The following is a 21,923-nucleotide window of genomic DNA, read 5'->3' as shown; positions in this document are numbered from 1 at the left end:
AGTATCTAAATTGTTTTACTTGTCATTGAGGGAATGGCCACAGGGAATCCCTGCACTGTCTGCCGGTTCCCTTTCCATCCCCTAACTGAAACCCATCTGCCTTTTTCTTGTACCTGAGGTGCGACTCCTCTCAATAACCCCTTCCACCTCCTGAATGATCCGAAGTTCATCCAGCTCCATTACATGGGTTTTTTTGAGGAGCTGGCGTTGGGTGCACTTCCTGCAAATGAAGTCAATGGTGACACTGGTAGTGACCCTTACCTTCCACATTCTGCAAAATGTTTCAGACAATTTGAACTGTTCATCTGGCTTCAATCAGTTGTGAACACCACCACTCAACATTCTTCCTGAGATTTCTCCTCCAAATGCTCCTTGTATGTTGGAATTGATAGGGGATCTGCTGATGATTTCCATTCCTAAAAACTCTCTCCCACACACTGTTCCTTCCTCATATCACTAACTACCACCTACAGTCTTCATATCATGAGTTTTATTGATGATTTCCATCTGCCATTTGTTCAGCTGGCTTTAGACTGCATACTGCTTGTACTCTTAACACAAACAACTCAATTACCATTGCCCAGATACCCTCAAGTTAACAGGGCAACTAGTCTGTCTGCTCTTCATTCGGAGATGAACTCACTTGCATTTGTTTGCAACAGGTACACCAAAAAGCCATGCTGTTTTTAGTCTTATGCTTTCCAAACACATCGAGGAACTGTTGTTCATACCTTTTGAACGTTCAACCTTGCTGACCTTCTCTCCCTCTTGGCATTATGGTCCATACCAGTTCCTACCATGTGACTTGTGTTTTATCTGCCCAAACAGTTTCCACAATTTTGCATGCCAGATTTTGACTCTTCATTCAATAGCTTTGACGAGCAAAGGTTAATATATGCTTAAACACAAATCGAAACCACAGAAGTACCATTGACAGGAACCACTGAGGAATGAAGGTTGCTGCTGCCACAATAATAGTAGGGCATTTTTCAGGCTAAGAGGTGAGTCCAATGACCAACGCTTTAAACATCAGCTGTAAGCATGCTCGATAGTTACTGACGAGCTCCTAGTTTCTTTGCAGAAGTATCAAAGAAGACATGGAAAGACATGCATTTTGCTCGTTCATGGTTCTGGTGTGGAACGGCATTGCAAAGGGGGACGATAAGGACTTTTTGCAGTACATGACAGGAGGGAATGGAATTCAAAAACAAGCTAATAGAATATGTACAGGTAATTTTGAGAACAAGTGAATAACAAAGTTATCGCTCTGTCAAAACAGGTCATACAAGAACGAAAGCCTAACAATTCAGGTTTTAGTACTGCATCAGTGTAGCTACTACATTTAAGTGATTTCCTCGGGGAACCAGACACAAGCAGCAAGTCGCCGACATATGTCTCTAAGATTTTCAGTCAAGCCAAAAAAACTGCCTACATCTATGAGATCAGAGCTTAAAAATGTGTTGGTGGAAAAGCGCAGCAGGTCAGCCAGCATCAAAGGAAGAGGAGAATCGACGTTTCGGGCATAAGGCCTACTTCAGGAATGAGGAGGGTGTGCCAAGCAGACTAAGATAAAAGGTAGGGAGGAGGGGCATTTGGAAATACAATAGGTGGGAGGAGGTTAAGGTGAGGGTGATAGGCCGGAGTGGGGATGGGGGCGGAGAGGTCGGGAAGAAGATTGCAGGTCAAGAAGGCGGTGCAGAGTCCGAGGGTTGGGACTGAGATAAGGTGGGGGGAGGGGAAATGAGGAAACTGGAGAAATCTGCATTCATCCCTTGTGGTTGGAGGGTTCCTAGGCAGAAGATGAGGCGCTCTTCCTCCAGGCGTCGTGTTGCCATGGTCTGGCAATGGAGGCGGCCAAGGGCCTGTATGTCCTTGGCGGAGTGAGAGGAGGACTTAAAGTGTTCAGCCACGGGGCGTTTGGGTTGGTTGGTGCGGGTGTCCCAGAGGTGTCCTCTGAAACGTTCCGCAAGTAGGCGGCCTGTCTCCCCAATGTATAGGAGGCCACATCGGGTGCAGTGGATGCACCGACTCCAACCTCTCACCCTTGCAACATGCAGCCCTCCACTCCAACCCCAACCTCACCATCAAACCAGCAGACAAGGGAGGCGCAGTGGTAGTTTGGCGCACCGATCTTTATATTGCTGAGGCTAAACACCAGCTCGCAGACATCTCCTCCTATTGCCCCCTTGACCATGACCCGACCAAACCATAATCTCCCAGACCATCCATAACCTCATCACCTCAGGGGATCTCTTATCCACCGCCTCCAACCCCGCATGCCCGTTTCTACCTCCTGCCCAAAATCCACAAACCTGACTGCCCCGGCCGACCCACTGTCTCAGCCTGCTCCTGCCCCACCGAACTCATTTCTGCATACCTTGACACGGTCCTGTCCCCATTAGTCCACAAACTCCCCACCTACGTTTGGGACAGCACCCACGCCCTCCACCTCCTCCATGATTTTCGCTTCCCCGGCCCCCAACACCTTATCTTCAGCATGGACATCCAGTCCCTATACATCTCCATCCCCCATCACGAAAGCTTCAAAGCCCTCCGCTTCTTCCTTTCCCGCTGAACCAACCAGTACCCTTGCATTGACACCCTCCTTCGACTGACTGAACTGGTCCTCACTCTGAACAACTTCTCTTTCCAATCCTCCCACTTCCTCCAAACCAAAGGAATAGCCATGGGCACCCGCATAGGCCCCAGCTATGCTTGCCTCTTCGTCGGATATGTGGAACAGTCCATCTTCCACAGCTACACTGGCACCACACCCCACCTTTTCTTCCGCTACATCGATGACTGCATCGGCGCTACCTTGTGCTCCCACGAGGAGGTTGAACAGTTCGTCCACTTTACTAATACCTTCCGCTCCGACCTCAAATTTACCTGGACCGTCTCAGACTCCTCCCTCCCCTTCCTAGACCTCTCCATTTCTATCTCGGACGACTGACTCAACACGGACATTTACTATAAACCGACTGACTCCCACAGCTAACTAGATTACACCTCCTCCCACCCTGCCCCCTGTAAAAACGCCATCCCATATTCCCAATTCCTTCGCCTTTGCCACATCTGCTCCCAGGAGGACCAATTCCAATACCGAACAACCCAGATGGCCTCCTTCAAAGACCGCAATTTCCCCTCAGACGTGCTTGACGATGCTCTCCATCGCATCTCCTCCACTTCCTGCTCCTCTGCCCTTGAACCCTGCCACTCCAATTGCCAGCAGGACAGAACCCCACTGGTCCTCACCTACCACCCCACCAACCTCCAGATACCAGGTATCATCCTTCGTCATTTCCTCCACCTCCAAACAGACTCCACCACCAAGGATATATTTCCCTCCCCAGCCCTATCAGCTTTCCGGAAAGACCACTCCCTCCGCGACTCCCTGGTCAGATCCACAACCCCCACCAACCCAACCTCCACTCCCAGCACCTTCCCCTGCAACCGCAAGAAATGAAAAACTTACACTCACACGTCCCCCCTCATTTACCTCCAAGGCCCCAAGGGATCCTTCCATATACGTCAGAAATTCACCTGTACCTCCACACACATCATTTACTGCATCCACTGCACCCGATGTGGCCGCCTCTACATTGGGGAGACAGGCCGCCTACTTGCAGAACGTTTCAGAGAACACCTCTGGGACACCTGCACCAACCAACCCAACTGCCCCGTGGCTGAACACTTTAACTCCCCCCCCACCCCCCCACTCAGCCAAGGACATGCAGGTCCTTGCCCTCCTCCATCGCCAGACCATGGTAGCACGACGCCTGGAGGAAGAGCACCTCATCTTCTGCCTATGAACCCTCCAACCACAAGGGATGAATGCAGATTTCTCCAGCTTCCTTATTTCCCCTCCCCCCACCTTATCTCAGTCCCAACCCTCGGACTCTGCACCGCCTTCTTGACCTGCAATCTTCTTCCCGACCTCTCTGCCCCCACCCCCTCTCCAGCCTATCACCCTCACCTTAACCTCCTTCCACCTATCGTATTCCCAACACCCCTCCCCAAGTCCCTCCTCCCTACCTTTTATCTTAGCCTGCTTGGCACACCCTCCTCATCCCTGAAGAAGGGCTCATGCCCTAAACGTCGATTCTCCTGTTCCTTTGATGCTGCCTGACCTGCTGCGCTTTTCCAGCAACACATTTTTAAGCTCTGATCTCCAGCATTTGCAGTCCTCACTTTCTCCGACATCTGTGAGAGGCAGAGTGCCATTTTATTTCATTCACTTCCCACTTCTGGGAATGTCAGTCTGCTCTAACAGGAAACAGATGTGAGGGTAATTGAGGGGGATGCAAGACCCTGGGCCAGTCCATGCTGTTGCAGGAAGGACAAGGATAAGCTTGCCAACCACCTGCATTGGATGGAACTGCTGAGCTGAGCGCTTCCAGTCCAATACCGGATGTCAGCACAAGTTTTAGCTGCTGGTTTCAGGACTCTAATGTCTTGGTGGTAACTCTTGGACTAATGTCGAAGAAATCAGATAGCATTGAACAGGAGTGTGAAGGTAGCAGTGTTTGTGAAACAAAATGGTCAGCATTGCTGTGCTCACTTGGGGCAGCATAATGGCTCAGTGGTTAGCACTGCTGCCTCACAGCGGCAGAGACCCGGGTTTGATTCCCGCCTCGGGCGACTGTCTGTGTGGAGTTTGCACATTCTCCCAGTGTCTGCGTTGGTTTCCTCCAGGTGCTCCGGTTTCCTCCCACAATCCAAAGATGTGCAGGTCAGGTGAACTGGCCATGCTAAATTGCCCAGTGTTTGGTGCATAAGTCAGGGGTATAAAAGGGCAGGGGAATGCGTCAGGGTGGGTTACTCTTCGGAGGTCGGTGTGGGCTTGTTGGGCCGAAGGGCCTGTTTCCATACAGTAGGGAATCTAATCTATTCTTAAAAAAACAGATCAGGTGATCATAAACTTTAAAACAGCAAATATTTGGCGCCATCTGTACATTTAGGGGTGCTGCTGAATTGTCACATCTTTGGATGCTGTCACTCAGGTTTCTCTGGACTGTTCACCAGGTTGTCTGAGAGCATCCCATTATATTATTCCATAGTAGTTGCTCACTACCAACATAAGCCATTACTAAAACAGCCAGCTGATCCTCCCCTCCTGAAGCCCAGCATTTAATTCAAGGCAGAGACAACAGTAACTAATCAAAGGCTCCTATTCAAGATTCCTTCAATACTTGGATCCTGTGAATTCCAACAGGACCCAGGTTTTCCTGAAACAGATATTATACCTCTGCCAGACAATCAGCACAAATCGTGTTGGTAACTTTCACTCCAAGGAAAACTCAAATCTCATTTTGTGTAACGGTTGCTATCAAAACTGTGACTAAATCTTTTTTAATGGCCCAAATGCCTATCTATCCTCTCCTCCTCAACCCCACATTCGCCCTCACAGATGTTGCTTCAGTTCAATGCTTAACAGTACACATCAGTTCATTCAAATGTGCATTCCCAGTTGACTTCATAATAGCAACACATTTCAATGTTACTGGGGAGAAGTCTTTTTAAGTGGATAATCTTGTCCTCTTCTGCATTTTAAACAACAACTTTCCAGTCACATCAACAGGAAACTCTTCAACAACCTCAAGCCCCATCCAATGCTAAGATCATGGCTCATGTACTGAACTTGAGGACTGATGCTTAAGATTTAACAAGAAATTGACTGGCAATGAGTGGGGTTTCCAGACAATACAACATTAAAAGTAGGCTTGTGCTCCCCCAAATGGCTCCAATAGAACAACTACTTTCTGTGCTGTATCCTTTGCTGAAAGGATTAAAAGAAGGCAATGTTTCTTAGCAAAGATTTTCCAACTTCTACAGTGCAACCAAACTCCAAGCACTCCAACAGGGCTTTGAAATTATAGATTACAGAAAACATCAACTTATCCTGTATGAAAGACTAAGCATCACGAAACCCAACTTAAAAGGTTACTCACCAAATCTAAAAACTAAAATAGACAAATCCCAACTTGAGTTGGCCAAAATGAATTAAGGCCAAATGCTTGCCCCTCTAAGACAACCATAGTGTAAATCATGATACTATTTCAGTTTACAGGAAATTATATTCTTTACTCATAATTGTAGATGTTTCAGCCAATATGGGCAGAGATTCCCTATAATTTGTAAATCACAAATAGGCATCTGCACTCAACTACAAAACATTATGGTCACCGAGGATGGGCTGGTTGCTGGTGGCCAGGGTGTGATCTTCACTTTAAAAATAAAGACCTTCTCGCTATATCTGGAGTGCAAACGCACATTCTTTTCCCTTGTTCCTACTGTTACATGTCACGTAAGCTTATAAACTATATCCTGACCCAAACCAAATTCTGAGCCATTCATCTCAATCCGTGTTCTGGTGTTCTTTCTTCCAACCTCCATTAACTCATTTGGGTGTACACAATTTCCACTTGTGCTACTTTAGGGACAAGATGAAATGTCTGACCCTGAACCTGTACCACACAAAGTCGTGGATGCGAAGTCACAGAACATCTTCAAGGTTGAAGATTTTCAAGGCATAATGGGAGCAACTTGGGCTGGGTTAGAATGAAGTGGAGATGCTCATATCTAGTACAATGGGACGATGAGTCATATCCAATCAGTTCAGCGGCAATGCTTGCTGAACTGACAGCAAGTCAGCTGATAGTGAAGAGAGACCATGCTGATGATTCACCTGAATTTCATGGTACCCTCCATTACCTGTTGCAAAATTCAAAAGCACTGACTCAAATCAGCTGGTTAACATAATCCACACATTACAGTAGCTTGTGTTTTTCCCCCCCCCCCACACGGGCAGTGAGCCCAAAAGCTTAAAAGGAAACAAAACTCCATTCAGAAATAGCTTGGTGTCAATTTTACATTTGCATTTTTGAGTGGGAGAATCAAAACATTTCATGTGTAACACAATTGGGTGAGCTTTCGTCCAAAGAGAAGCAAAGCACTCCACAAGCAGGGAAAAAACAAACCCAAAGCAAAATAGTGTGCAAACACATCATCTTTCACGGATTCACAGCACTGTTAATATTCAGTCTGCTGTTTGGGAAAAGCACTTTTGTTTCTCAAAAGCAGTGATTGCCACAGTTCCTGATTTAGATATAGTTAGAGAAGCAAGTTTATGGCTACCAAGTATGGTCCACTGGGGATCTGGTGATTGCCTTAGAATTACACTCTATAAATTGGTGTCTTTTCACATTGTTAGCCAACAACTCACTCACAGAGGCTGGAGTAGCATCAGTCCTGCAGCAGCCAAACATGACAGAAAATGTTTCTAATGACAAAATGCACCAAGTTCACAGTTGTCGCATGGATAAGGATGATTAAGAACACCAAGCTTAGAATTTTCTCCAACAGCAAACTCATACCTCTATTCCTCCCAGCAAGATTTGATAAACTCCAATAATGGCTTTTGTGCCAAAGGTTATTTTGTGCCCTACATGCAGAGAAAACTTAAATCAAAGCACCAAATTCTGTCAGCAAGGCAGAGAACTGAACCTCTGCAGGATCAGTGTCTCATGTTTTTAAGATTTGTGTCCTGTCTTTTACTCGCATGTATAAGCGACTATGCCGAATAAACACTCAAACCAAGTCAGCCCTCCTCCAATCAATGAGCTGCGAAAACATACCCCTGTGGAACTGATTGATCTTGAAAACAAGGTGGTGTATCCAAGGTGACACACATGTAAAAGCAGGTTTTCAGCATAATACTTTCATACTTCTCAATTTTGATCATCTCCCTTGTACCTTGTAACCATGGTCATGTGTTACATCATTCAGGACTTCAGGTTATGTGGTTCCCTGGCACGATCCAAATTCAGTGGAGTCAAACTCAAGATGGGGAACTCCACTTCAAAACTACCAGAACCACTCACATCACGCAGGGCTGAAAGGAAAAAGATGCAGGACAAATGATTTGACTACTTACCACTGTGTCGCACAGTTTTGCGTGGCACTGTATTCCAGCCAACTGACTGTGTTGACTGAAGCAATGTCCCAATCACGATGCTCAGGATGAGCAAATAACAGCCATGACTAGCCATATCTTCCATCCTTCCACACTGTGTTGTGACGTCTTGGTCTTGGGAGGTGGGGCAAGCTGCAAACAAGTGTTAACTTGGTCAGTACTGCAACAAAGTTTTGAACAGCATATGAGTTTCAGACAACAAGCAGACCCTGAAGGCTATGTAAGCTGCGCAATGCCTGCCAGGAGCTGACAGACTCCATACCATTCCACAATGGCACAACAGCATGGAGTAATACAAGATAACCTTGCAGACAAGCATCACTTTGCAGAGCATCAGACATTTTCTGTCCTTGTCAACACAAAGATTTCAAACAATACCAAAAGAGCAGAGGCAGTTATATGGCCCAACTTGTCTGCGCCATTACTTTAGAGCTAGCCAATTGAAAGTGGGTGCCATCTTGCTTACCAAAGTTAGATATTGTAATTGCCTTGTCAATTTTGTGATCCTGTTTCCATCAGTCTTTCAAATGCAAACAGTGCCTTCGCTTTACCCACCTTGCGTGGGGCCATTATGCAACACCAAATTCAGTTGGCACTTCAGACAACTGAAAGGCCTTCCACTTGCTCCCAACCTTTCCAGGCTAGGGACAGACATAAGCTGCATTGGGGGGCGGGGGGAGAGATCTTTCACAGCCAGCACATTTTAGAGTTGGATTTCATGCCATCTTCTGGTTCAGAGGCAAGGGAACAATGCACTGAACCACTCAAGCTTGATAAATCAGAACTTATTTGGTTTTTAAAGGATAAATGGGGCAAACCTTACAATTTTCCAGTTATTTACCTCCATTCAGTCATAGAGAAAAGCTTAGAATAACCGAAACTTTTTGACACTCTTTCATGGGAGGCCCCTCAGTCCTAGTGAGATGCTTACAAATCAATTCTGCCTCTTAAAAACAAATGTGACTAAGCATAGAATCAGCTTCTGACCAACAGTGGAGACAATCAACTTGGTCTAGGAACTTCTGGACAGAGTGCTTATCATTAAGTTCATCAACTCACCAAGACCAACTGAAATAGTTCAGGTTAGGTAGTAATCACACAAAAATCTAACATTAGTAATGCAAGCTGGTCAAAGCTATAAACATACCCAAATTCTCATGTTGCAGTCAAAAGTCAGAAACAATTAGCTAGAATGCATTCCATGTAAGATTAGAGATCCAAAAACAATCTCAATATGTCATTGACCCAAAGTTAATTGCAGAGCAAATTTCTGTAAATACTCGACAGCGGTGTTGCTCTCCATAAAAGCTGCCAGAATTCATGAGAAAGACATGACTTAGTGACGATAAGTCTTGTTTAAGTTTTCAGCAGCCTCACTATGTGGCCAGCTTTCTAATGCAAACCGTGGGCATGACTAATGCAAAATGACTCAACCACTGGGCTCATGAGTCATGCAACCAAGACTACGCTCTCATTCAAATATGGACACTTACCACTACTTCAATTTTTCCAAAATGGGCTCAGCACAAAAACTTAAACCAGTTGTCCTGTGCACAGTTCAAAACTGATGCAGTTGGTACACAGCTCAGTAAAACCCTCATGTTTCAATTATTCAGATGATTAAATCAGTTAACATGCAGACATAGTCATCATAAAGGTCCAATCGCAACTTCAGACATCAGAAGTCCCAGCTGAACCCTTGTATATAAGCAAATGAATATTGAGCAGTGAGATCAGTGCAATCATTAAATCGCATGTCATTTACGTTACAATAGCAAATTCTCAGAGGAGAATCATCTCCCGCAGTGCAAACACATCATGCAGGCAAATTAGATCATGGGCTAATCCCTTGCTGCCATGTCGTAATGTGAGCAGGTTAGCTCATTGTCTGTTCCCACTTACATGATGTCAACCCTGTGATGGGGAGCATGAAATTTCTCTGCGAGACTTTTTTTTAAAAAAAAAGGACAGTGGGCAAATTTCAAGTACAAACTGCAAAAAACAACATTTCAGCAAAACTCATGGTACATGCACTATACTGTACAGCCCAGAGGCAGGATACTCAGCCCAAATAGTCTCTGCCAGCACTTGTTACATTAGCAGAGTTTCTTGCGACCAATTACAACTGCCACCTTTCCTGTTTGCTTTTCATTGGGTACCTTCCTCTTTTCTATACATCTGAAATGCAGAAGGGTTCATTTGTTGCATTTGCAAGTTCCAAATTTGAACCACCCTCAAGGAGTGGAAAATGGATTAATCGATTTAGCACAATAAAACAGATTTTTTGTTCCACCAAGTACAGACATACTTCCCTCCACCTAACTTGGTAACCTCATTCACGCTCTCAAGCTTAACCTTGTCCAGACTTTTTGTCAGCCTTGTTAATTTTAGCTCTTGCTTCAGAGGCTCTAGATCCAATGTCTTAAAAATTCCATCCTTCCGGAAACATGTCAGAGTGTTTGTTTGTGGTAAAATACAGGATTTCAACTAGCTTCATATACGTCACAATCGCAAAGTACGTTTCTACACTTGTAGACCTCTGGACAGCACACTGGCCCATTAGTTAGCAGTGCTGCCTCAGCACCAGGTTTGATTTTGGTCTTGAGCCACTGTCTGTGTGGAGTTTATACAGTCTCCCAGTGTCTGCGTGGGTTTCCTTCAGGTGCTCCAATTTTGCCCAACAATCCAAATAGGTGAATGTTAGGTAGATATGCCCTAATATCAGGCAGGGTTATCAGGATAGGTCTAGATAGGATGCCCTTTGGTGCACTGAAGCAGACCCTAAGGGCTGAACGGCCTCTTGCTGCACTGTAGGGATTGGATTCTCTCGGCTGAAAACACTTTTTGTGGAGATAACTATGCTGCTGTATCCTGTACCATGTATGCGATTTCCCAAAGCCCATGAAATAAGCTTTTTACAAGTTTGTGTGGCAATAGGTGCAGAACTGTGCATGAGGAGTGCAGAAAATAGACTTGCCCCCACCAGGCTGCTAGCCCCATTTGATCCCATGCATGTCTAGGGAAGACCATCCGGCTCAGCGGATACACCACTCAAGCAGGTACACAATGACCTTGTGTCTTCAAGTCATTGGCATATACGCCAAACTCAGATTGCAGCAGGATTCGATATCTTCTGGATAAGGCAGAAGGATATCACATCGTACAGCACTGTGCAAAGTGATTAGATCATAACCAGTAGATCAGAGAGGCAGCACATGAGCTTAAGATACAACAGGAGCATCTTCATTTCAATGACACTTCTAAACACGTGTATTGTGATACAACAAGAAAACAATTTCAAAATCAGAATGTCAGCTGTCCAACAATAGTGCCAGGCAGGGTTTATAGCTCATGCTTGCCTCCAGTCTCTAACGCAATCTTGTGTCACTTGCAAGGTATTCAAGTACAGCCATTGTTAAGCACCCTCAAATTCAAGTCACTGTAACAGGCGTGCATATACATTTGATTAAATCATCTTGCAGTGGGTGTGGATTCAGATAAAAGGACAGACAAGGTCAAGATGGTAGATTCCCCTAACATGCTGTCACTCTGGCCAGGATTTATTGCCCATCCGCAGCAGCCTTTCACAACTAAATCCATCGTGCCCTCAGAAAGGAAATGACAAAGTTTAGACGTGTGACACAGAAGCAACGATTAATTATTTTGTCATATTACAGACTTCAGAAATGTACTGACTCTTCATGGACTAAAATCAAAAACATCATTACACACAGCACTAAGTCCAGCTCAAATAAACAAGAAATTGAGACAGCCTGTTACACAAACTCTAGCAGTTAGCCACGTCTTGCTGAGACTACATGAAGAAAGCAACTTTGACACTTGGGCCTGATCTGTTGAATGCTCTATTGCCACAAGGACAACTGATGACTGTGCAGAACAATTTAAGGAGTTATCACTGTAATGTTGTGTCTTCTAACTCTCTCTCTCTCTCTCAAGGCCAAATCTAACTGAAAACAGATAGTTTTTGATCAGGAAGCCAACTGCAGACCTTCATCATCTCCAACTAAAGGACTCTCAAGCGAAGAAACAATATAAAATGACTTCAAATCCAAGAATTAACAACTCAGAATTAAACACCAGAGCAACTCAACAGCAGAACTTCACAAGAACAAACACTGGAGAAGGCCCAAACCCTGTAAACATCTTGAGACAAAACTTGGATGGTTTAAGATCTGGCCAGATTTCACCAAATCTGGTAATAGCCAAGTTGGGTTGCAGGCTTATACTTGCTCACTTGAAAGGGTCTGTTAGTTATTGCATGTAGCAACTCAAGTGTTAATTATCATTTCACTACTTTGTCTGAAATGTTTTAATAGGCAAAATTTAATGCAACTGAGTGACTTACCCACAAGTTTCAAGTCAGGATTGCAATTAGCATGGAAGAGTAAATTGCAGGTTAGGGACATAGCAATTTATCTACTGCCCTACTCCTTGTGGATAGAAGTGGCCGTCGGTTTGGAAGGGGCTCTCTACAAACGGACTCAACCCCAGGGCATCAATGTGCCCACACGGACTCAACCCCAGGGCATCAATGTGCAGCACTGACCCCATGACTTGTCCTGCCTACCTATTTTCTTTTCCACATATCCACTCAACCTCTCCTCCCTGACCTATCACCTTCATCCCCTCCCCCACTCACCTATTGTACTCTATGCTACTTTCCCCCCACCCCCACCCTCCTCTAGCTTATCTCTCCACGCTTCAGGCTCTCTGCCTTTATTCCTGATGAAGGGCTTTTGCCCGAAATGTCGATTTTACTGCTCCTCGGAAGCTGCCTGAACTGCTGTGCTCTTCTCGCACCACTAATCCAGAATCTGGTTTCCAGCATCTGCAGTCATTGCCAAAGATCTAGGTAAAAACAATGTTCTGCAGTGCATCTTGTAGATAGTACTAATAGGTAATGAGTGGCAGAGGAGCAAGAGGCTGCCTTGCCCCAGATGGTGTCAAGCCTGACCCATCTGGACAAGTGGGCAGTATCTCATCACCCTTCGATTTAAGCATTGTAAATCAAGGATAGGCTATGGCAGTCAGGAGCCAAGTTACCTGCTGCACGATTCATAGCCTAACTTATTCTTTCAGCCACTGTCTCGAGTCCAGTTGACTTTCTGGTCAATGGTAACTCTTAAGACGTGTGTAGAGAATTCAGTGGTGGTGATACCATTCAGTGTCACGAGGTGATAGTTCACTTCTCTAATTGGTGATGGTCACAGCATGGCATTTGTGCAGCAGACATGTTACTTGCCACTGGTCAGCTCAAGCCTGAATATTACATAATTGTTGCTGCATTTCAACACAACTGCTTCAGTATCCGAGTTTGAGTGTCATTGAGATGTACAGTGCGGAAACAGACCCTTCGGTCCAACTCATCCATGCTAACTAGATATCCCAACCCGATCTCGTCCCACTTGCCAGAGCCTGGCCCATATCCCTCCAAACCCTTCCTATTCATGTACCCATCCAGATGCCTTTTAAATGTTGCAATTGTACTCGCCTCCACCACTTCCTCTGGCAGCTCACTCCATACATGCACCAACCTCTGTGTGAAAACGTTGCCCCTTAGGTCCCTTTTATATCTTTCCCCTCTCATCCTTAACCTATGCCTGCGTGCTCTGGACTCCCCGAGCCCAGGGAAAAGATTTTGTTTATTAATCCTATCCATGCCCCTCATGATTTTATAAACCTCTAAGGTCACCCCTCAACCTCCAACGCTCCAGGGAAATCATGCAATTATTGTTGAACGTACCCACTTCAGACCTTAAATGGTAGAATGTCAGTCACTGATGAAACTTAAGATGGTTGGGCTTCAGACACTATCCTAAGGAACTCCTAAAGTCAAGTAAAGTCCTGGAGGTGAGATGCTAGACTTCCAAAGAGCACAACCATCTTTGCCTGTGTCAATGATTCAAACCAGCTGAAGTTTTTACTCAACTCCTCCCTGTTCATTTCTGCTGGGATACCTTGCTGCAATCTATGGTGAAACACAGCCCTTCATGTCAAGGCTCTTACTCTTCCCTCACTTCTGGAATTCAGCTCTTTTGTCCATATTTGAAGCCAGGCTGTCATCAGATCAGTAGCTGAGTCATCCTGGCAGAACACAAATTGGACCATGAGCAGTTTATTGCTAAGCAACTATTGTTTCATAGCACTGTTCATGCCACTTCCCACCACTTGACGTATGATTGGAGAATCGACTGATGGAGAAGTAATTTGCCCATTTGGTTGTGTACTGCCATTAGTGTGCAGAACATCAAGGGAAATTCTTCATACAGTCAGGTAGATGCCAGCGTTCTAGCTATTAGCTTAACTTGCCTAGGTGGGCATTACCTTGTGAACTACAAGTCTTCAGTACTATTATCACAAGCTTGTCAGTGTCCGTAGCCTTGGCAGTATCCAGAGCTTCTCGCTACCATGTGTTCTTTATCACATGGTCTATCCCTGTATCCATGATGCTGGGCAGAGGAAGCAAGATGGGTCATCCACTTGGCACTTCTGGCTGAAGATAGCGTGGATTTCGTCAACATCATGTGTTGGATGCTTCCATTAATGATGGGTCTACGTTTGAAGCCACCAAATGGCTTGTTCAGTTGTTCAACATTCATAACTATACATGGGACAAGTCCAGAGCTTAAATCTGATCTGTTTGCTGTAGGTTCACTAAGTTCTATCACTTGCTACTTATGCTTTTTGACCTTGAATTAGTCCTGTTTGGTAGCAACACGAGATTCACACATTTTTTAAAAATTACACCTCCAGCTGCTCCTTGCATGCTGCTTGCAAACAAGAGTTGATTCCCGTCACCTAACTGGATTGGGGTGGGGGGTGTGTGTGTGCATGCACGTGCCATGAGGTTGCAGATTGTGTTGGAGTGCAATTCTTCTGTTGATGGCTTACAGCATCTCTTGAATGCCCAATCTAGAGTTGCGAGATCTGCTCAAAGTCTGTCCCATTTAGCACAGTGTTAGTGCCATGCAATGTTAAGTATTCTTATTGTGAAGGCAAGGCTTGCTCTCTGCAATGACTGTGCAGTCATCACTCTTACCAATACTGTCATGGACAGGTGCAACTTTACCAAGCAGATTGCTATGAGACAGACAGAGGATCAGCCTATTTCTCAGTGGTTCCCTCATCACTTGTAGCAGACCCAACTAAGTAGGTATGACCTTTCGGACCTGACTGGCTCAATCCATAGTGCTGCTGCTGGACACGGAACCCCCCTATCCAAACTACTTTGTGCCCTTAGCACTCTCCCTGCTTAAGTCTTGTTCAACATGTAGTACCGATTCATCAGCTGAGGGAGAATGCTACGTGGTAGAAATCAGAAAATTTACTTGCCCATAGTTAACTTGAAGCACTCAGTGAAGGGCATTCATGAACCTCATCAGACTTTCCAACATCAAAATGAGCAGTTTCAGTCACCATTGCTTCATGCCTCTCAATTCCATACCACTTCAATTCCAAATCCACTCAGTGCCGTGGCAGGAATTTGAACCCAGTGTTCAACAAGCATTGGTTTGGGTCTCTGCAAACCTCACCGGCATCATGTTCATACATGGTCTTATGAAAGCTGATACTACACACAAGGACAAGAATCTAACAATGGATCATGTCTGAGGGTCATGTCCCATTTTGCCACATCAAAGCTGCAGTGAAACTGCACATGAAGGGCACATGCATTCCAGAGATGGACTCAGACTGCAGACCAAACTTAGGTGTGTTAGCTATGAAATCAGAAAATAACATTCACACTAATTCTGAAACCCCTAGCCTTATATTGTTACCCTTCCCTTCCTGTTTACACCGGCACTCTAAAATGTTTAACAGAATGAATTGGAACTGAGCCGACTCCTACTTTGTGTACACGAACAGCTGAAACTACTACAAAACAATGAGACCATGTCTCAAAAGTGGCACTGGTTCTGCAAAATGTTTTCACATGGATGATTAATCTGCTCAAATCATATTGCACAGATTGTGACCATTCACCCCCAAGTGATTCACACCTGACCGAGTACAATGACAATTTGCTCAAAAATTATATTTATTACAGTCAGTCAATCTACCACCAGCTTTCAAGTAGTAATCATTTAGCAGGAAAAGAATTAATCTCATCTTTTCTTTGTCATCAATGCTGTGTCCACTCATTGCCAACCTTGCTGTGTGGCAAGATTTTGTTAGGTGACAAAGAAAGACCTTTCCTCAAGGCTGTTGGTGTCTTTTGTTTAGAAGGAGAAGTTTCCCAGCTTCGCTTCATGTTTGTTGCATCCTTAATCACTGGTACCCTTCCTGTAGATCACTTGCACACCCTTGACATCCTTCCTCAAGTGCAGTTCACAAATTTGAACACAATACTCCAGCTGAGATCCAAGTAGTCGTTTTTTTGAGGATGTTATGCGAAATGTTTGTATGACAGGAAGTGTCGTTCGAACTGCTACATTCAAAATTCTCTCTCCTGTTTATTGTTAACTGGAGTGATTGCCAACCTTCAGGTCTTTTTTTCCAAACCAAATAGCAAAACTCTTGATCAGCAGCTGCCCACTCTCTGGATTCTCACCCAAATTACAACATTCACCAGTTTACAGGCAGTGTTTATGGATATCTCCTGTCAGGGAGAAGAAAGCATGGCCCAATGTGTCAGGGAGCATTCAAGAAAGGCATTTGCCAGGAGGAATCAGCAACTCCAAGACTAGCTAATATACACTCCTCACCAAGGATATGAGGATGGGGAGCAGTCACAATATGACAACACTTCTCAGGATTATTTGTTATCATAACTAGTGTAAACAGTGCTGTTCACATGTTAACCGGTGGTTTGAGACAACTTTCATGGCAAAACTTGACTCCTCTTATATTTAATGCAATTGAATGCAGATGATATAATGCCCTATTTAAAGGAATTTGGAGCTCAGATTGGCAAATAGTATGTCAGCACGATCAGATTCTGCGAGCCATTAACTCCAGATTGGATTAACAGCTCATTTTAAGGATTCGGCCTGCTGAAATCTGTCTGTGGTTTCACTCCAATCCCCTACATTCTCACCAATGCCCGTCAAAAATTCTGCAAACCTCGAATATTGAAGTTATTTTCTATTTCTGCATTTTCATCATAGCTTTTAGAGGCAGTGCCCTTAACTTATCAGTCCTCAGCTCTAGATCTTCCTCACTGGACCTTTCCACCTCTCCCTCTTTTAAGGCTCTCCACTAAATATATTACTTTTGGCTAAGTTTTTTGGTCATCTGCTCTGATGTCCACTTCAAATCACCACCATATGTAAATGTTGCATCTCAGCTAAACATGTTTGCACCCAAATGCCTGCAACCCTCCTTCATCCCTTTACATATTTCTTTGGGAAATATGCCAAAACTTGGGAGGAGGAAAGGAACAAGTCACTCAATTGCAAACCCAGAACGGTGTATCCAGGAACACCCAAGTAACATGGAGTCACATGACGAGCACCCCATTAAACATATTAAAATACACTGCTTGCAGCCCCAAAAAAAGTGGGCATGTGGACTTTGGACAGAAGCATGGTCCGACAGGATATGAACATTCAGTAACTTTTTGATGTCTACATAATTGAGATAACTGACTACTTGACAGGAGGAGGAGTGTTGGTTGAGTGGAAATCTTGAATGGAAATCAGGAAGATGCAATGCCATGAGTGCCAAGGTGTTGGCCATTAAAGTGCCAATGCCAAGAATTGTATGGCTTCTGAGACAGCTGGGTTCTAAAGCATCTTCCCACTTGTGGGAAAAGCCAGACAAATCTTGGCAAGACAAAAGCAATTAAGTGCTTTTCAGAAGTAACGTATACTGCCACAATCAGTGGCCCAAATACTCGGAGTAGTTTCAACAAAAAAAACTCAAACTGATTTCAAACAGTGGGCTAATCACATAACAAGAGTGAACAGCCTGTTAAACCTGCAGTTAGCAGTTGAAGGATGGAGGAGTGGGTTAAAATGAGTATCCTGAGTGTTGGCAGACTCAGTGGATTCACTGGCTAGCTTCTCAGTTGCATCTTCTGATTATCTAAATCAGTCTCAGCTCCAAGTATCGTCAGCAGCTGGCTACGGTAATCCCTCAATACCAAGTGTCCCAACGGACTCAACTTGCGTCACCATCATATCAGGGACTGCAGCATCTACAGCCAAGAGCATTGGGGGCGGGGGGAGGCCTTAGCCAAAGATTATGACACTAGATTTAATCACTGAAAAAACACAAGATAGCATTTTACGACTTCAGAAACATCTCGTTTCAGCTGTCTCTCACGATGCATCTTTTGTTCTGTGTTTAGAGTGTGCAATGATTCAAGTTCAAAAAGACAAAAGCACTAGTATTGAACATTTCTTGAACAATTTTTGCCAGATTCTTGAAGCTACTGACAATCTTGCAGTGTTCCAGATATCCGTAAGTATCACCTATCCTCATTACCTCTGACAGCTGGGAGGCAGTGAAGTATTAAATAACAATTACAATCCAGACCATTACAATCCAGCATCAACATAAAAACGTACCAACAGGGTCAGGGGTCACAATGGAACCTGACCTTTGTCCAGTTAAACTACGGACACAAGGTTACACCACCGATTCTAATCCCTCAGGCATCTTCTTTGCATCTGTGACAGCCGGGCCTTCAAAGAGATCACAGCTTGCATTTTTCCTCAACATCTCCCTCTCATGTTCTTCTGTTGCCTCCCCCCACCTCACTTTCATGAAAATTCTCCCCCCTCCACTACCCCCATCAGCATTCTGATTAAGTCACATTTCATTTATTCCTTTACCTATGAAGCATCTTGACATGTGCTATATAATTACCTCTTGCTGCTGGTGATTAAACCATTGCTCAGCCTGTCTCAAGGGATAGGGACAGGACATAAAGTAGGCAGTGTTTTCCAACGGTTCCACCCCTTTACATCTGCAAATGTTCCTAGTTGGAAATAAACACCCACACACAGTCAGCTCTCTGCTTCCTGCTTTGACCTCATTGTACTCCTTTCCCCTGTTCCCTTCCTATAAACTCTGGCTGCTGTCAGAGGCTAAATTAATGAATAGCCCTAAGTAGGATCCGATGACACCACCCAAAATCCAATTGCAGCAGCAATTAAACAAGGACAAGGATTCGGCAAAAAGCAAAGATAGGTTACAACTATGAGCAATCAGGTATTCACTTAGTTGTAATCGAGACCATGGGATTGCACTCTGTCATTTCCAAGTCTCAGATTACACTAACTTGACTCCTGTGTGGTCAATAGCCCTTGAATGGAACAACAAAGAAGCTCAGTTATAGTTCACATCAAACTTTAGACCAGATCATGAGTTACAAACAGTCCCACTTACCAAGTTACAATAAAATGAGCTCAAACATCTTCAACACAGATTATCGGCAGAAACCTAAAACTTATCCAAATGCCCAATAATAATAACCCAAAGCTGAGAACTGACTGAGCGCTACAGAAAAATGTGAAGGTATTTTATGTCACAGCTATATTCAAGGAGCTTTGCTCTCAGACAAAACACACAGTTAAATAGTACACTTAGAAAATTGACTCTCGACTAGTTTCATTGCACATATCCTGGGAGAGTTTAAACACAGAACAGCTTTACTGTGCCTCATGTGCACTCAAGTAGGCCCAAGTGGATCAGCTGCACCAAGATTTTTATAATGTAATGTTACATGCACTCTTGCAAGCCTAATTCATGGCCATTAAGGAAGCCATTAATGGTATTAGCTAAGCGGCAAACAGCAGAACAAAGAAATAATCGATGGGCAGTGTTCACATCCACCTTTTACGTTGCGAGGATTACCAAGTCCAAACTTGAACGTCACAAGTTTATCTAACTGGGTGCTGGCGGAAGGGATGGTCATGATACACAGCTAAACAGAGTGAACTGGTGCCTCAGTGATGCATTTGTTCAGTTTTGCATCTGGGTCTCTTATTAAATGGCTGTGTGCAGGATGAGAACATGTGGACTTCCAGGGTGGACTTCAACAGCAGCAGCAACAACCTGCCATCACTCAGTCCACTTCCCCAGGTGGAACACCAAACTGGCAAACAGGGTAAAATCAGGAACTAAACTGCAACTGCTCCCACCATCGAAACCTCATTTCTGCAGCTGCTCATTAAAATCCATGACCCAGCAATTTTGGTTCTTCTGAGAAATGTTGGTGCGTGCATAGAAATAATGCAAATCCATCTTACCACGAGACCAACTCACTCACGTCAGTATGACTTAGAACAAAAGAAAAGTGACATTAAGGCAATGCAAAATAAGGCTTCATTGCTTCAATATTCATGGCGCTAGCCAAACCGGTATTTCTCATAAAACAAGTGGTGCAGGTATGCAAATAGTATGGTGTTCCCTGGATTGAAAATATGAAACAGATATCAACATGGCTAACAGCCACACTACCGGTCGTGACTTGAAAAACGGATGAGAAGAAAGGAAGAGAGAGAGACATCCTTAGGCAATCACGAATCAGCAAGAAAACAGCTTGAATATAGTTTTTTAGTCAATCTATTGCTGAAGACAGGACTGACTTCACTTCTCAAATTCATGATCGTTCCCAAATTTGACACGAATGCTGTCTAACCTGCTTACTACGCCTAGCATGTTTTTGCTCTTTGTGTCCTTCCTCCAACCTCAACTCTTCATTCACTCCTGTACATGCGATTCTTGTCTATCAACACAATCTGAAGCAAGCTCTCAGCCTGCAATGCACTTGTATTACTCTTCACATAAACAAAACCCTTTCATTAGATACAAGCCTGAAAGGTGATTCTGTTTTTAACATGACTCACAGCTTGGGATTTTGTACTTCTGTGTAATTATTTCTGGAGACAAAAATTGTTCCTTTCCAATGGCAGAACCATGGTTTTGTAGATGCCCTGATATATTAACAAAAGACAAAGATTGATATTAATTTCTTCTATGTCCAATTGTATTCGTACTCAGCCACGCACCCAGATCAACTGCTTTAGGAACAGGCAGGAAGTACCAGAGTTCACATGACAGTAACAAGGAGAGAGGAAAGCAATTTGATATTCAGCTGTTCACATTGATTATTGCTTCTGTTGCACGCATCGGTCCAAACTTCAAGAAGTAAATGCAATGTTCTGATGAAAAGCAACATGAAGCAATGCCCGAAGCAAAATCTGTCAGAAAAGCAAAAGTCTTGAAGTGATCCCACACATTAATTCCGGTTCACCAGAGCAAACCACTCCTTTCGGAATACTGACATCTTTAACAAGGTGGCTCTTGTTTCATTTTCATCAGCACATTAAGCATTCCCCATGTAATGGTTGGTGGATTATATAAATTAATTCACTAATACAAAAAAGAACCAACTTTATGCCAGTTATCTTTATGAAAAGTTGAAGGAGCAACAAGTGACCTATGGTGGAGGGTGGGTTCTGCCCAGACTCCTGTTTGCATTCCAGGCACTGACTGTCACAACTTAGTCGAAAGGTGTCCATGGATCCGCCAATATCTTGAGGAGTTTAGACTCTCAAGTCCGAAATCTTCGAAACCATCCACTTCCCTCCTACACAAGGCACCACTGAAGGTCAAGCTTTTTTTCAGTGCATTACCATTTCTTTATCTTAAGTTAAATATCAGCAACTATCTATCAGGTACCAAAAATCAGGAGATGGAAGGTCCCACTGAGGTGCATCTCAGCACAGCATCCCACCCATCTCTTACCAGTACGGAATAAATCCCCAAGTTGAGGCTCTCTGTTTCACAAAGAGTCCAACTGGAAATTGCAACATCAATATTCCTCGATGAAGCAAACCAGTGAAACTTGTGCTGTTTCCCCGATATACACTAGTCATTTCCCAGTTCCTGCCATCAATGCAGACTTAGACCTAAAGGGGTTTGCTGCCCTCAAGCCTCATGTCACTCGAGCGAATGATGACTGCTTGACCACATC

General features: G+C 44.3%; 1 protein-coding gene across 3 annotated transcripts in view; it reads right to left on the bottom strand.

The window, feature by feature from the left end:
• Window positions 1–21,923, bottom strand: part of sema4c (sema domain, immunoglobulin domain (Ig), transmembrane domain (TM) and short cytoplasmic domain, (semaphorin) 4C) — a 124,284-nt gene that overhangs the window by 49,626 nt on the left and 52,735 nt on the right. For 2 of the 3 annotated variants that reach the window (XM_087984256.1, XM_087984255.1), the window contains one exon: window positions 7,937–8,107. In XM_087984256.1, the coding sequence (XP_087840382.1) occupies window positions 7,937–8,060 (124 nt within the window). In that variant the 5' untranslated portion in view covers window positions 8,061–8,107. Of the gene's footprint in view, window positions 1–7,936; window positions 8,108–8,441; window positions 12,512–21,923 lie in introns of those variants that run through there. The other variant, XM_043681283.2, reaches the window with a different exon arrangement.

This window comes from Chiloscyllium plagiosum, unplaced genomic scaffold, assembly GCF_037043375.1.
Source record: "Chiloscyllium plagiosum isolate Xiang-an unplaced genomic scaffold, Cpla_swu_hap1 HiC_scaffold_48, whole genome shotgun sequence".
Lineage (NCBI taxonomy): Eukaryota > Metazoa > Chordata > Chondrichthyes > Orectolobiformes > Hemiscylliidae > Chiloscyllium > Chiloscyllium plagiosum.
This window is presented reverse-complemented; position numbering and strand designations above follow the sequence as displayed.